Raw genomic sequence first — 15527 nt, 5'->3', positions numbered from 1 at the left:
GGAACAGAGAAAGGGGTTTGAACAGCAAGGAAGTCGACGTGAAATGTAAGAGATCAGTTTCTGTGAAGCAGATACCAGGTGCCAGGGTGGTAAGTGAGAAGGCTGGTGAGGCAGTGGGTGCAAACTGCGAGGAAGGAAGGAAGTATAGGTTGATAGAGCCGCATGAAGGTCTCTTCCCTCTAGGAACATATCACTGGGTTGAGAAGAAAGGATACACATGGAAGGTTAACTGAGATTTGTGATTAATTGGTAAATTAGTAAATCACAAGATTTCAGGAGTTTATTGAGCAGCAGAAATCCTTGACCTGGGGTGGTGAAGGCGGGCTTCAAGGAGGAGGTTGCATTGGACCTTCCAGGCTACATTAATAGTGTTTGTGTAGACATGGTTGAGGGCTGTGCAAGGAGAGGGAAGTCAAGGGGAAGCGGAGAAACACGCACACAGCACCCTAGGACCAATCGGGGAGAGTGCCTGGCAGATGAGGGGGGATTTTTCCTTTAGGTAACAGAGCACTATTAAATATTTTTGAGCACAAGGAAGAATCAGCTTGAGAAAAGTGAATGCAAATAGAACCGTTCTCATCGGGGAGTGCTCTGATGGGAACACTAGTGGGGCTGCTGATGCGGGGGGGGGGGCGGGGGGCTGTGCTGAGGAGGGGCCTGTGGAGAGGAAAAGAGTCTCTTGAAAGTTAGGGAAGCTTCCTGAGAAAATGACATCTAAACTGACACCTAACTCACAGAAAGAGTGTGAGTTAGGTGGGGAAGAGGACAATGCTTCAGGCAGAAAGGAAAATGGGAGCGAAGTGCCGAGGGTGGGAGCACTTGGCACATTTAGATTTTCGGAGTGGTTCCGTTTGGTTAGAGGGGTAGGGTGCGAGGTGGCAAGAGGTGAGGCTTAAAGGTGCGCAGAGGAGCCAAATTACGAGTCTTAGAATCAGGCCAGGGAGTTCGGGCTTTAATCCAAGGACATGTTGTAAGCTAACCTGTGATACGAGCACATCTGTATTTTAGAAAAATCGCTTTATGAGGAGCACGGTATGGGGGTGGATGAAGAAGAACGAGCTAGAAGGAGGTCCAGTTAAGAGTCTGTTGCAGTAAGTTCAGCCAGAAATGATGTCCTGAAAAGGGAAGGGGACAGGGTTTGTTGACTGAGTAGAAGGGAGGGTAAGAGAGAACGGGAAGAAGAGGAGAGGGAAGATGAGTTTCATTTTACATGTACTGAGTTTCACATACTTTGGAAACTTTGCTTAGAGCAAGACTGTCCAACAGATCTGTGATAATTGAAGTGTTTTTCTGCGCTCTCCAATATGATAGCACGTCTGAGGAACTGGGTTTTTTAAAATTAATATATATATATTTTATTGATTATACCATTACAGTTGTTCTATTCCCCCCTTCATTCCCCTCCACCCGCACACCCCATCCCACACCATTCTCCCCCCCTTAGTTTATAACCACGTGTCTCAAGTTCTTTAGATTCTATATTTCCCTACTATTCTTGCCCTCCCCCCTATTTTCTACCTACTGTCTATGCTATTTTCTGTACCTTCTCCCCCCTTCTCCTCCTTCCTCTCCCCTGTTGCTAACCCTCCATGTGTTCTTCATTTCTATGGTTCCACTCCTGATCTAGCTGTCCTCTTGGTTTGCTTTTGTTTTAGGTGTGGTTGTTAATAACTGTGTGTTTGCTGTCCTTTCACTGTTCATATTTTTCATCTTCTTTTTCTTATATAAGTCCCTTTAGCATTTCATATAATAAGGGCTTGGTGATGATGAACTCCTTGAACTTGACCTTATCTGAGAAGCACTTTATCTGTCCTTCCATTCTAAATGAAAGTTTTGCTGGATAAAGCAATCTTGGCTGTAGGTCTTTGGATTTCATGACTTGGAATACTTCTTTCCAGCCCCTTCTTGCCTGTAAGGTCTCTTTTGAGAAATCCGCTGACAGTCTGATGGGTACTCCTTTGTAGGTGACTGTCCCCTTATCCCTTGCTGCTTCTAGGATTCTCTCCTTCATTTTAGTCTTGGCTAATGTAATTATGATGTGCCTTGGTGTGTTCCTTCTTGGGTCCAACTTCTTTGGGACTCTCTGAGCTTCCTGGATTTCCTGGAAGTCTATTTCCTTTGCCAGACTGGGGAAGTTCTCCTTTATTATTTGTTCAAATAAGTTTTCCACTCGTGGCTGTTTCTTTCCCCCTTCTGGTACCCCTATAATCCGGATGTTGGAACGTTTAAAGATGTCCTGGAGGTTCCTAAGCCTCTCCTCATTTTTTTGAATTCTCATTTCTTCATTCCTTTCTGGTTGGATGTTTTGTTCTTCCTTCTGGTCCATTCCATTGATTTGAGTCCCAGTTTCCTTTCCATCGCTATTGGTTTCCTGGACATCTCCCTTCATTTCAATTAGTTTAGCCTTCATATGTTCCTCTAATTTGTGACTATAATCAACCAGTTTTGTTAGCATCCTGATAAACAGTGTCTTGAATTGGGCTTCTGAGAGCCTGGCAATCTGTTGGTCGCTTAGAGTTATCGGCTCTGGGGCTTTGAGTTCTTCTTGAGCCATCTTTTGGACTGTTCGTGCCTGTTACGGATCAGGATCGGAGCCCTAGGTGTTCACCAGAGCAGGGCAACTCAGTTGCTGGGTTGTGACGCTGTACGTGGGGGCGGAGTCAAAGAGGAGCAATGGCATCCCGTGTGCCTCCTCCCGCTGCTGCCACTGCAGCTGCCACCGCCACCGCCACCGCCACCCGGGCCCTCGAGTTTCGTCCCACTGCACACGAATGTGCCATCGCCCTCAGCCCTCCACCACTGGGTCGCCCACTGGGGTCTGCTTGGTGCATTCACTGTGCGTGAATGTGCGACCGCGGTCAGTGTGTCCCACACTGTGACTGGATCCGGGCTGCCTCTTTCCTGCCCGACCCTGCTCTGCTCCTGGCTCCGCCCCTCTTACCTGTCCCGGTTGAATGGTTCGTTGTTGTCGGACTTCCATATAATTCCATTTTCTGTTCTTTGGCTGTGTCTTTGTTCTCCAAACCTTTGTTGTATTCAAACTTGGTTGTGGGAGAAGGCACAGTGTTTCCACCGATGCCTCCATCTTGGCGGAAGTCCTGGATTTTTTCATTTTAATTAATTTAAATGTAAACTTTAGTAACCACATGTCCCTAATGAACTACAGTATTCCACAGTGCAACCCTGGAGTATTGGGTAGTTGGGTGTGGTTATCAGGAGAGAGACCTAGCATAGTCATATCAGTTGGGAAGTTCTTAGCAGAAAGAGATTAGAAGGTGAAGCCCTGGAAATGGATGAGAACATCCAGAGCCTGAGATGGAGTCCGCGGTCTCCAGGACTGTCTTGCGGAGAACAGGAACACGGTTGGGGAAAGGTTGACTCTAGGCTTTGGTCTCCAGTTGCCTAGACTCTCACTGGGGCTTGTTTCCTGTGGGAATGGAGCATGAGCACGTGAAGATGACTTACCCAGCTGGCCCCGAGTGATTCTGTCTTCCCACTACGGCATTCTGTCTTCCCACTATTTTAAGGGCCCTCCAACCCTCCAGAGTGAAATCTGTTTTGTGCGTGGGTGTTGTGTGTCTCCTCTCTTCCTCCCTCCCTCTCTTGCTCTCTTTCATTTCAAAAGATTTGAAAAGGAGAGAAAGTAAGAGGATACTGCTTCTCCATGGTTTTTGAGCTCATTATTCTGTTTTTTCACTTAGATATTTACATTAGTAAGCTTGTTTTGCCTGATAATGTTAAACCAGATAATTTTAGTGTCAGAACTTTGAGTAGGTGCATAAAGGAGTTTGAGAAATACCTCAAGTAAAAATGAGGCCCTGGCTGAGTAGCTCAGTTGGTTAGAGCATTGTCCCGAGCCACCATGGTTGTGAGTTCAGTCTCTGCTTGGGCACATACAAGAATCAACCAGTGAGTGCATCAATAAATGAAACAAATTGATGTTTCTCTCTCTCTCTCTCCTCTCTTTCTCCTACCTTTCTCTCTCTCTAAAACCAACTTTTAAAAAAGCTTAAAAAAAACATTATTTACTTCCAGACCTTCTCAGAGGCAGAGATGTAAAAATGACTTTCTGAGGTTTTCCCGCAGCTGCACTGTCTGCATTACACATCTCAGACATTGTTTATCCTCTGTTAACCTTGGTGCCCATTGATTTGTGTCACACGTAGTGGGTTTTCTCTCCGCAGGGGCCACACCGTGAAGGCAGTGTGTGAGTCATTTCACCTGGCCAAAGATTCTGGCTTCAAAGTTGTGGCTCATATGATGCCCGATCTGCCGAATGTGGGCCTGGAGAGAGACATCGAACAGTTCACGGTAAGTGTTCCCTTAAACCAGCCTGACGAGGAACGCCTCTGCGTGCTGCTGCTCCCTCTCTGCTCTTTTGATGACTTACCGTTGGTTATTTTTCCCACGTTGAAACAATGCATTCTCGTTGTGGAATAGCGGAAAGGCACTGGAGCAGGAGGGGCCACGCACAGCCCCAACACCTAGTAAAACCCTAACATCTTAATTTATTCCCTTTTAGGATGTTGTGCTCAGGCTTTTTGTGGGAGTGTGTGGTGGTTAACACACACACACACACACACACACATACACACACATACACAGTTATACATGAAAGTGGTTACTTCAAAAGCTTTTTCACTTAGCATTGTAACAAGCATTTACCCATGTTATAGCCTGGTCTCTGTTAAAATGTTAGCATATTCAAATATCTGCTTAATCTCCATAGAATAAACATGTCATACTTTGCTTAATCACATTCAGGTTTTTTTAAAATCAAAGGCACTACCAGTTTTTTTGTATCATAAATAGCACTACAGGTGAACACTTTTATGCCTATTTTGCATTAAATTATGCAAAATAATTTGATTTCTTTAGGATAAATTCCCTGGGGTAGAATTATCAGGTAATAGTATAAGTACTAAGCAAATCTCACCGTATTACTTGCGTTTTAGAGAGTTGTAGCTGTTTACACCCATTTCAGCAGGGTTATCTGTCCTCTAAACAATTCCCTTCTGTTTCTGTATTTTCTGTGTATACTTGTATAAGATATTTTTATGTTTGCTGAGGTGATGGATAAAAGTGCCACTTCAACTTGCAGCTTATAACAACAGTAACAGATTTTTATATTTATATGTAAATAATTATAATTCATTTATCTTTTGAGAATTGTGTGTTTGTGCCCTCTGACCAGTTACTCTATTGGGTTTGAATGTTTTTAACATTAATTTCTGTGAACACCTAGGGAAGGACATTCTGGATTCATTGTTCTTTATATTTGTTACAGATATTTTTGCCAACCTCTCTTTGGCCTTTTACTTTTGTTCCTGTTTAAATCGCTTGTTTGCTTGATGGTTTTTTTCCTGATGCATCTAAGCTTAGAACTGCCTTTCTCTTCCAGAATTTCATTAATCAGTGAAAGAAAATACTGTTTTCATCTACCCTTTCTGCTTTTTGAATTTTGACACTTAATTCTGGGGGTTTTGAGGATTTTTTTCTACTCTATCACATATTAACTTAATTCGTGTTAGCTTTGTCTTGGGAAATGACACTGGTCAAAACTTTTTTTCAGATTCTCAGGTTAGGAAAGTATCTTAGGGGTTTCCTTTTGGAGAAGATGATGAAAATACTTAGCAAGTTATCTTCATCCACAAAAATACTTTACCTTTTGTTTTGTTAATAAAGTATGGAATTCACTGTGCCTTATTTGTGAAGTTAGTAATTCTTTCCTTTTAAGGAGTTTATTATTTTGAGTTACAAGGCCTACTTATGAGACAACATTGATTCACAGATGGCTCTGGGACTGGTCCCCTGTATTGGCTGGGTAGCGGGTTTTCAGGCTCTGTCCTCGGTGGTTAGTAGCTGGGAACTCAGACCCCAAGCCTAAAAGGCACCTGAAGCGCACGTCCTTTAACGCAGCTCCTAGGTGGACCAGTGGTGTAGCCAACTTTCATGTACCTTTGGGAGAAAATATGCCATGTTTCTAGCAGTAGCAAGTAGCCGAGTCTCTAAGTGCTCATTTCCTTAGTGTCTTTAAAATACGGTAGTCTCCCGTGTCCACAGGGGGCGCCTTCCCACATTGCCTGACTGCCTGTAACTGCGGGCAGTGCTGGACCCTGTGTGTACTTTGTTTTTCTTACACATACATACCTAGGATGAAGTTTAGTTTATAAATTAGGTCCAGTGAGAGATTAACAATAACTAAAAACAGAACAGGACAGCAGCATGCTATAATAAAAGTCGTATGACTGTAGTTATTCATTTTTAAGGGATCTTCACTGAGTCTTTGTTTAGGCTCAGTGCTTTCTGGCACAGCACATCGCTGTCTTTTTGTTTATGTCTTCTACCCAAACTTTTAGTGCCTCTTCCATCTTCACTAAGCACTTACCACACACTGTGGCCATAACCTTTGCAGTATGGGGCACAACAGCAAAATAGTACAAATTTCTTTTCCTTGTTCACAATTTCACTGATAGAAGATTCATTCTTACTGTAGATTTTAGCAGCCTCAGTGTATGATTATTTTTCTTTCCAGGAACTTCCATCTTTTCGTATAAAGGAAGCATTTTACAGTTTCTTGGTACATCTGACTTGTCAGCATCACCACACTTGCACTTTGGAGCCGTTATTCAGTAAAACGAGGGTGACCTGAACACAGCACTGCAGTTCCTGGCCGTTGGTCTGGGGGCTGAGTGGCCACCAAGTGGCCAGTGGGTATGTAGTGTGCACAGGGGATGTGCAAGACAAGGGAGGAGCCCCGTCTGGGCGAGAGACATCATCCCACCACTCAGAACGGCAGGCAGGCTAATGCTTATGAATTGTTTACTTGTGGAATCTTCCATTTAATATTTTTAGACCATTAAAATTTCACGCCACAGGTAACTGAAACCCTGGAAATCACAACCGTAGAGAAGGGGGGACTGCCTTAAAGATGAGTTCAGTAATAATACTGCAAAGACAGCCCTCATGTGAATAGATGTACCTGCTTGTTTGTAATCTTTGTAGAGAAACCCACAGGGAAGAGGAGCCAATTGTATGCCTTTTCTAACTACATCTTAGCAAATGAGTGACAAAACAGAGCTCAAATGAGAAGTCCGATTTCTCTCCAAAGGAAAATTCTCTGCAAAATTAACTTATAAATTGCCTTAAAATAATTTCTGCATATCTGTTAGAAAAAGCCAACAGGAGGAAAGCCCAGTAGGAAAATGGGCAAAACAACTTGAACAGGTGCCTCACAAATAGGATATTCAGATAGCCAACAAGTCTATGTTTTTTCTTAATCCCATGTTTCTCATCCTTTAATCTTATAATGTATTTAAGCCTGTTTTTTTTTTCACAAATGTTTTAGGAAATTTTCTTTTCCCATATGTAGTGCACATTTACAGTGGTGTATCTTGGCAAGAGTTTTTAAATTGTGTTGGATATTGGAGGATCCTGTCACAAGGGAACTTTTTTTACTTCAGTGGTGCCTTGGTACTCTTGGGATTCATTCAAGGAACCCCTCTGGATAACAAAATCCACAGATGCTCAAGTCCATTGTATAAAAGGGGTGGTATTTGTATTTAACACACACATCCTCCCGTATACTTTGAATCATCTCTGGATTACTTATAATACCTAACACAGTGTAAATGCTATGAAAATAGTAGTTACATTATATTGTTTAGGGAATATTGACAAGAAAAAAGTCCCTACACGTTCAGTACAGATGCAACCATTGTAGGCCTAACTACACAGTATGCATCAGTAACAACGTAACATTTTTTCTGAATATTTTCAGTCTGTGCATGTGGAATCCTCAGATATGAGCCAGCTGGACAGGAATTTTCCCCCTTCCATTTTTTATGTTCTCGTTCTAAAACCTGTTAAGCAAATGTTGGCTATCCCAAATTGATCTTACAATATTTTCTAGTTTTATTTGCCCCTTTTCTTGCTTTCTTACTATTTGCTCAACTTTATCTTTCAGCCTACCTATTAATTTTTTTATTTTTATTGTAGTTTTAATTTCTAAGAGTTCTTTCTGTATTCTGGCTGTGTGATTTTCTCTAATATCCTGTTCCTTTTTTATGGGTCAGTATAGCTTTTGTTATCTTTCTGATGGAATTAGAGTTGGTTTTTTTAAGTTCTTTCCCTTTATTCAATGCCTCAGTTGTCCTCCACATCCTTTTTTTCTTTTTGTTTTGATCTGCTTTTTATGTCCCAGGCTGCCTTCAAGTTTCTAATAGTCCATAGCCAAGTGGTCACACTTGCAAAGTGAGGGTCTTAAAAGTCAGACTGCAGGCTCGGTGTGGCTCACTGCTAATGCACCTCACTGAAGGTGTTCGTGTGATGTGTTCTCCTTTCATCTGGGAAATCCCAAATGTCAGTGTCTTGAACTCTTATCTAGTGCCATTTAATTGATCCAGAGATGAACTGTCTACCTTCCTGTCACAAAATTACAGGCAGGGAGTCCCCCAGTCGTGTGCTGGCCTTCACTTTACGCTCCGTGTTTTCACTCTTGATCCTCTCCCAGGCCTTCCTTTGTGGCTGGGACTTCAGAGTCCAGCGGCTTTCCAGCTTCTCCAGTGAAAACATAGGCAGGTAATTGCTGTAGGAAGGGACAAGGGGAGGGATCAGTCCCTTCCTGGACTGATTTGACCCAGTGCTCTCTTCCATCCGGCCCATTCTTGTTGCTCGTGATTTATGAACACTTCTGGGACTGTGGTGTGGCTGAGCTGGCCTTTCGTTGCTGTCTGTCCCCCTTTACAGGTGCTTGATTTGCAGTTCTCTTCACTTGGAAAGTCATTTGCCAGTCTTCCATCTGTTCTCTGGCTTTCAGGAATTTATCATCATCACCTGTTTCCCTCTTGTCTCTTCTGATGTTCTCTGTTCTTCTAGGTTTGTACTTTTAAAAAAATAATTCTTTCCTGTTGTTTTACTATGGTTTTGGAAAAGAAACAAATTTTAATTCTTGATGTTTAACCAGAAGTCCAGGACCAGTTTCATCTCTCAGTGTTTTTAAAGGAGCATGTCAGTGCATCTGTCTCTGAGATTTACAGAAGTACTTTTCTGAAATCCCATGTTCCAACATGGATTCAAACTAGGATGAGAATGATTGCATACATGCAATCATTATGGGTGGCGATAGAATATTTATTAAAGACCTGATGAGTCTTCAATATAAAAATGTTACAAGGAAAATTACGTGCAATTACAGAAGAATATGCTTAAGACCAAATTGTGCACAAAGAATACAGCACTTTAAGAATATGACTCATCGGTGAGAGAGATCAAATACTCTACAGTTATCTTTCTTTGTAAAGCAAGTTAAACAATGGATGGCTCTGCAAGAATGGTATAGCACAAGACAAAAAGCCTTTTTACAGCTCACAAGATACAGCACTGCTGGCTGAAGAGATGCTAATGCTAGCGTGGGAGTGAAAGGGAACCGTGTGAGTCCACCTTCACTCCTCATCATGTATCATGCAAAATCAAGATTAGAACAAATTAGCAGTGCAAAGTCATGGAAGGGTGAATGCCTTATGTCTTCTTGCTATCTCCCAAATAAAGAAATATGGCAGCCAGCGGGGATGATATCGTGCAGGAAATGACTATCAAAGTAGATGGATTAGACATATTGCTCCATGTCCAGAATAAATGGGCAGCGTGTATCTCAGGTTAGGAATGGTGCCAGTCGGTCAGAGGACACAACAGTCACAATCAGGGATCTGTATACTTTCTGCATAGGGCCAGAGAGTAAACATACTAGGTTTGCAGGCCAGATGATGATCTCTGTCACAGCTTTTTAAAAGTTTAAATAATTCATTATTGAAAGAGGATACAATTGAGAGGTAAAGGTGGGCACTGGACGAATTGTCAGTATGATGATGTTAAAAAAGCAATAATATACAATTCAGTAGGATTTTTTTTTAAGTGAGGCAGCTTACATTTGAAGGTCCGGAAGGCCTCTGTGAAGAACTGACATTTAAGCTGAGGCCTGAAGATTAGCTAGATGAAGAAAAATTGGTGAACTTTCCAGGCAGAGGAAATTGCCTTTGCAGAAAGGCAAGGTGGTGAGACTGGCGTGAGGTGAGGGTGCAGCAGCAGACAGGCTGGATGGAGGGGGACTTTGGAGTCCAGCAGACATATGCTGTGCTCCAGTGAGTCTGTATGAACAGTAAATTCTGTCTGCATCCCCTGCCTTGATGGGAAGGAGAGAAAGGCAGTCGAAGGACCAGGTGGGTATGTGAGAGAAGCTGGACCAGGTTTGAAACTTGCACATGTAATCTCTACACACAGCTAATGGAGAATTTTCTGTTCTCTATTCACAGGAGTTTTTTGAAAACCCTGCTTTTCGTCCTGATGGTTTAAAACTTTACCCTACACTGGTGATTCGTGGAACTGGGCTGTATGAGCTGTGGAAATCAGGGAGGTACAAGAGCTACTCCCCTAGTGACCTGATCGAGTTGGTGGCTCGGATTCTTGCCCTGGTGCCTCCATGGACTCGAGTGTACCGAGTGCAGAGGTAGTGTGTTATCTGTTATGTCCGAAATAATCTGTGACTGCCTGTTGCCAGTTTCTAATGAGAGTAGTCTGATTTCATATGGAGGGACTTGAATTTTTTTTAATTGAAAAAGGAACACCTGGAATGCCGACCATAACTAGAGAGGGATGGAGATGAAAGGGCACTATGTCCAAGCTGCTTTGCCAGAGTCATATTTATTCATGGATTCCTCTTTTCCTTTGCTCATAATCCAGGAGGTGGAGCCATGAAGGTGGTAGGTATGGTGCCTGGGTCCAGGAGCTTGTGATCCAGAGCAGGATTTCCTTTCCAGGCCTACTTCAGTCTCGGTGCACACTGAGTGAGTGGAGAGGCGCAGTGTGGCACGTGTCTGTCACCCTGTTCTGGAGCCTCTGAAGATAAAGCAGTGAGTGCCAGCAATCATTCTTTGCAGATATTAATGGAGCTATAGGGGAAGAGCGACATATTCCCCATGGCGTGAAGGAAAGCAACTGTTTTTTTCGTAGAGAGAAATTAAGGTCTCCCTTGCAATTATGGGGCTTTAAAAAAAAAAACTGGAAATAGAACATTGGGGAAAAAATTTAGAAGCCATAAAATTAGCTACTTATGTACAATTTGAACAAAACCATTCCTGTATTTGCTGGCTATTAGGCACATTTCCACCACCCTGTGACAAGTTGCCTGGAGTCCTGTATTACAGATACAGCAGTCTCCCTTTACCAGCAGGGGGTGTGTCCCAGCCCCACAGCAGATGCTGAAACCGAGGGTAGTACTGAACTTACATACACTGTGTTTTTCTCTATACATGCATACCATGAACTTTAGTTTATAAATTAGGCACAGTAAGAGATTAACAACAATGACTAATAGTAAGTAGAACAATTTTAACACTATACAGTGATAAAAGTTACATGGATGTGGCATTGTTAAGTAAAACCAGGGTTACTTGAACACAAGCACCACAGTGTGACAGTCAGTCTGATGACCGAGATGGCCAGCAAGTGACTAGTGAGTGAGCAGCGTGCGCACTGAAGATGTGCCCGAAAAAGGAATGATTCACATCCTGGGGGGGAAGGGTGTGGTGTGAGTGTCACAAAGTTTAAAACTTATAAATTGTTTATTTCTGGAATTTTCCATTTAATATTTTTGTTTGGAGGTTGACCACAGGTAAGGTGTCGGGGAGGGGGGTCTCTGCCCACAGGACCGCCCCCCCACAGCTGTCCACCACAGATGAGAATAAGTCTACCAAGACATGATCTGCTTGGGGAGGAAAGGTGGCTGGACTCTCAAAGCAGAAGGGCCAGGAGCCTTTTCCTCAGTGGGCTTGTATTGGGTTCAATTTGCACAGGAATACAGGTAAAGCTCATCAGTCATTGTCAGGCAGTAATGATCAGACACTAGGTAACATACAAAGAACTGTGAGGGCTTATTCTGAGTCAGGGTCAGTTAGCTAAAGGGCTATAAAACTTGGGGAAACAAACTCATTTCATGCTTGGACCCTTATCAGAAAATTGAGGGCATTCTTAGCAAAGCAGGTTTCACAGGATTCTTTCTTAGGTTGCCTGGGGAACTGCCCTTTCTGCCCAGGGCTGCACCGCCCTCCAGCATTGTTTCAGGCTTAAGTCAGACAGAGGAAGTCAGGAAGCCAAGAGATTAGGAGACTTCTTGCAGACAGAAAGAGGACTCAGGCTATGTCAAAGCTGAGGGCCCATCACCCCTTTTTTCTGTAGTCCCCCAAGTCCTTCCCTGAGGCCCCTTCATGAACATGCCTATCTTAGGTTGTCCCTCCCCTGAGGAATCTTACCTGTCATTGGCTAACCAGTCATCCGCCCGGGGCCAAGCAGGGTGAAGTAAAAGGGGGCAGAGGTGGCGCCCCTACCAGGAAGATAAGCTTTGTCTCCTTAGTGGCTCATGGTCCCAAGGTCCTTTACTCAGCCTTAGCCATGGGGGTTACAGCTTCTGAAACCAGGCAGGGTGTTCCCAGCAGTACCTGAAACTGAGGAAACCAAAGCCTCAGATAAGGGGGGAGCTACTGTACAAGGTCAGAAGGTGACGAAAATGCAGGTACAGCCTATTGTTGCAGCTAGTACTCACTGAGCACAAAAATTGCGTTAGAAATAGTATAAAATAATGCCCACTGAGAAGAGCAGAATTGTCAACCAAAGGAGAATTACCAAGGCTATAAAATAATGGAGTTGCTTACAGGTCAAAGGACATTGAGACGATACTTCTGCTACAACATATTGATTTCTTAAATTCTTTGAATTATTGGTCCAACTTAAGGACCCACATTCCCTCTATGATCTTTGTACTTTAAAATACACTTAAAAATACTAAGTAGACAGTTAAGTAGAAAATTCAGTTGTCAGAATTGTTTGCATTGTCCTTCCCCTATTTCAACCTTTTCGGCAGAGTGGAGTCCAAGACATTGGGAGGTGCTGAACCTTGCAGGCCTGTCACTTGGAGAAGCAGGGAGCCCTGGGGCCAGAGCAGGGTGAGAAGCGTGTTCCTGTGGAGGGGGCAGTGGGATGGTGCAGCTGCTGCGGCCCAAATGTGGCGAAGTGGGCATTCCCACAGAGGGCTGATGGCACAGGATGCCCGAGCTGACAGTGAGGAGGGCGCCTCTGAGATGCCCAGGGAGCAGAGGAGAGGATGGCAACAAAACATAGGGTGCTTACAGAGGGTTCATGTAGTGAGCATGACCTAATACGTACATAATATTAACTATAACGGGAGCTGGGTTTTTTGTTATCTGAAAAGGAAATTATAGCTGTGAAAAAAGGAGAATATTAAAGTGTACTTTGTGGTGTTTTGGATGGCAGGGGGGACCATCTGTGTGTGTCCTTTTTTCACCGTCTGTTTAATGTCACATTTTCTTTCTTGCATCTTTGTGCTGTTTCTTGGTGATTTCGCTGTTAAAATGGCCTCGGTGTAGTCATGGAAGTTGTGTAGTGCTGTGTGCAGGCAGGCCGTGCTGCGCCTTATGAGAAAGTACGTGTGTTAGATGTGCTCAGCCATGGTTACAGCACCACTGGCTGCAAGTCCACTGTTAGCGTGTGTGGGTGTGTCCTTACGCAGAAACGTACGTACTGTAACATGGGTTATGTATTCATCTGCTTATGAAAATGTGACCTAGCCCTATATTTCCTCCAGGAGCAGTGTTATGGCATTCAGTCAGTAAGTGTTCGGGGCGACTTTGTAGAACATAACTACCACAAGTAGTGGGGATTGGCTGCACCTCGTTTCAGAGTGCCTCCCACAGTGTGCCTGCTGACTACAATGTGGACAAGAGGAGCCTGACCTTGGAGAAGCCTGGCGGCCAGTCAGGGCGAATGTCAGCAGTTGTGGTTAGTGCACATGGTGGCTGCGCTGTCACTTCTGTGTTACCAGCCCGAACTCCGTACTCTGAATCTAGTCCCGAGGAGGCACCAGACAAACGCAAACTGGGGAACTTTCTAAGAAAATAAATGGCCTATAATCTTCAAAATTAGGGGAGTCAAGGAAAGGGTTCCACTTTGAAAGGGGGCTGAGGAGACGTGACAGCTAAATACAACGCAATATTCCTACTGCTTCCTTTTGCTGTGAAGAGCATCAGTGGGACACTGATGAGGCCCGAATGGAGTCTGGGGTTGGACAGTGGTCGGGTGCAAATCCTCTGATTTTGGTGGTCGTGTGTGGTTATGTTAGAGAATGTCCTTGTTGTGGGAAATAGTCAAAGTGTTCCAGTGGTGTTGGGACATCTTGTTTCAGTTTACTTTCAAATATTTGAAACAGTTATTTGTACTGCATATGGGACTTTTCTGTAACTTTGAGATTGTTTCAAAAAATGGAAATTAATATAGTGGAAAACAAAGATGCAGTAAGCATTATTAGGAAAGACCAAAAAAAAGATTATTTGCATTTAGCCCTGGCTGGTGTAGCTCAGTGGATTGAGCGTGGGCCTGTGAACCAGACAATCACGGTTCGATTCCCAGTCAGGGCACATTCCTGGGTTGCAGGCCAGTTCCCTGCAGGGGCCAGTTCCCAGCAGGGGATGCACAAGAAGCAACCATACATTGATATTTCTCTTCCTCTCTCCTTCCCTTCCCCTCTAAAGATAAATGAATAAAATGTTTAAAAAAAAAAAAGATTATTTGCATTTAATGGACGCAGGCAGCCAGAGCAGAGTGAAGACACCCCTTCCCGACAGCAGAGCATGGCAGTGTCCCTGTTCCGTGGGTCTCAGCCAGGAATGCCTGAGGCATGTCCTTGGCCTGATTACTTGTGGCGGACCCCCACAGACTTTACCCAGGGGGGGGGGGGGGGGGCAACGGAGTTGTGGGACAAGCCCTTGTGCTTTCTATCATGACTGCAAGGGGCACTTCACCAAAGTTGTCAGGGAACCCTGTGAGAAGCAAGATTCATGATGGTCCTGGAGGGTGCCTGGCAAGCCCACGGGCACAGCAGGTTTGCGGGGTTGGGAGAGAGCACAGACCTGGAGCCCTGCCTTTATTAGGAGTCGAGGGTGGGGCCTAGGTTTTTACGGGTTCACTCTTCATTGGCTAATTTAAAGCCTAAAATGGGAGTTAGGGTACAGGAAGGGAGAAATGGGGTCACTCAAATGGTCAGTTATCCAGGTTACCCAGGGTTTTCTGGAAGAGTGAACTTCATGGGTGGGGCACCTCAGTCCTCACATGGTGGTTTGCTGGTGGCTGCGACAGCTGCTAACGCATTTATTCAGGACGGATGCCTTCTGAAATGGACGCCTTGGCAATCAAAAACTTAATGTCAAGCATTCATACTGCAATGAAAATGCTTAATGTCAGGCACTTAAATCACAGGGTAACCGAAAGGTAATACCTCCCAGCACAGCAACAGGAATCACAGGACAGAAATTGCACAGCCGTAGACATCAGTTAGGTAACGAGGCGCAGACCACACGGGCAGTCAGAGGAAGAGCTTGCCTTCGCCCGTTCGCTTTCAGCTTTGCACTTTCTGCTGTAATCAGTGAGTCAGAAGCAACAGAAGCGTTGCTATAACATTAAAA

General features: G+C 44.1%; 1 protein-coding gene across 1 annotated transcript in view; it reads left to right on the top strand.

The window, feature by feature from the left end:
• Nucleotides 1-15527, top strand: part of ELP3 (elongator acetyltransferase complex subunit 3) — a 90838-nt gene that overhangs the window by 34438 nt on the left and 40873 nt on the right. The window contains exons 9-10 of the mRNA XM_037042220.1: nt 4185-4311; nt 10311-10504. Of these exons, the coding sequence (XP_036898115.1) occupies nt 4185-4311; nt 10311-10504 (321 nt within the window). The remainder of the gene's footprint in view (nt 1-4184; nt 4312-10310; nt 10505-15527) is intronic.

The sequence above is a fragment of the Sturnira hondurensis genome, unplaced genomic scaffold, assembly GCF_014824575.4.
Source record: "Sturnira hondurensis isolate 20B ecotype Veracruz unplaced genomic scaffold, ASM1482457v3 Scaffold0003693, whole genome shotgun sequence".
Classification (NCBI taxonomy): domain Eukaryota; kingdom Metazoa; phylum Chordata; class Mammalia; order Chiroptera; family Phyllostomidae; genus Sturnira; species Sturnira hondurensis.
This window is presented reverse-complemented; position numbering and strand designations above follow the sequence as displayed.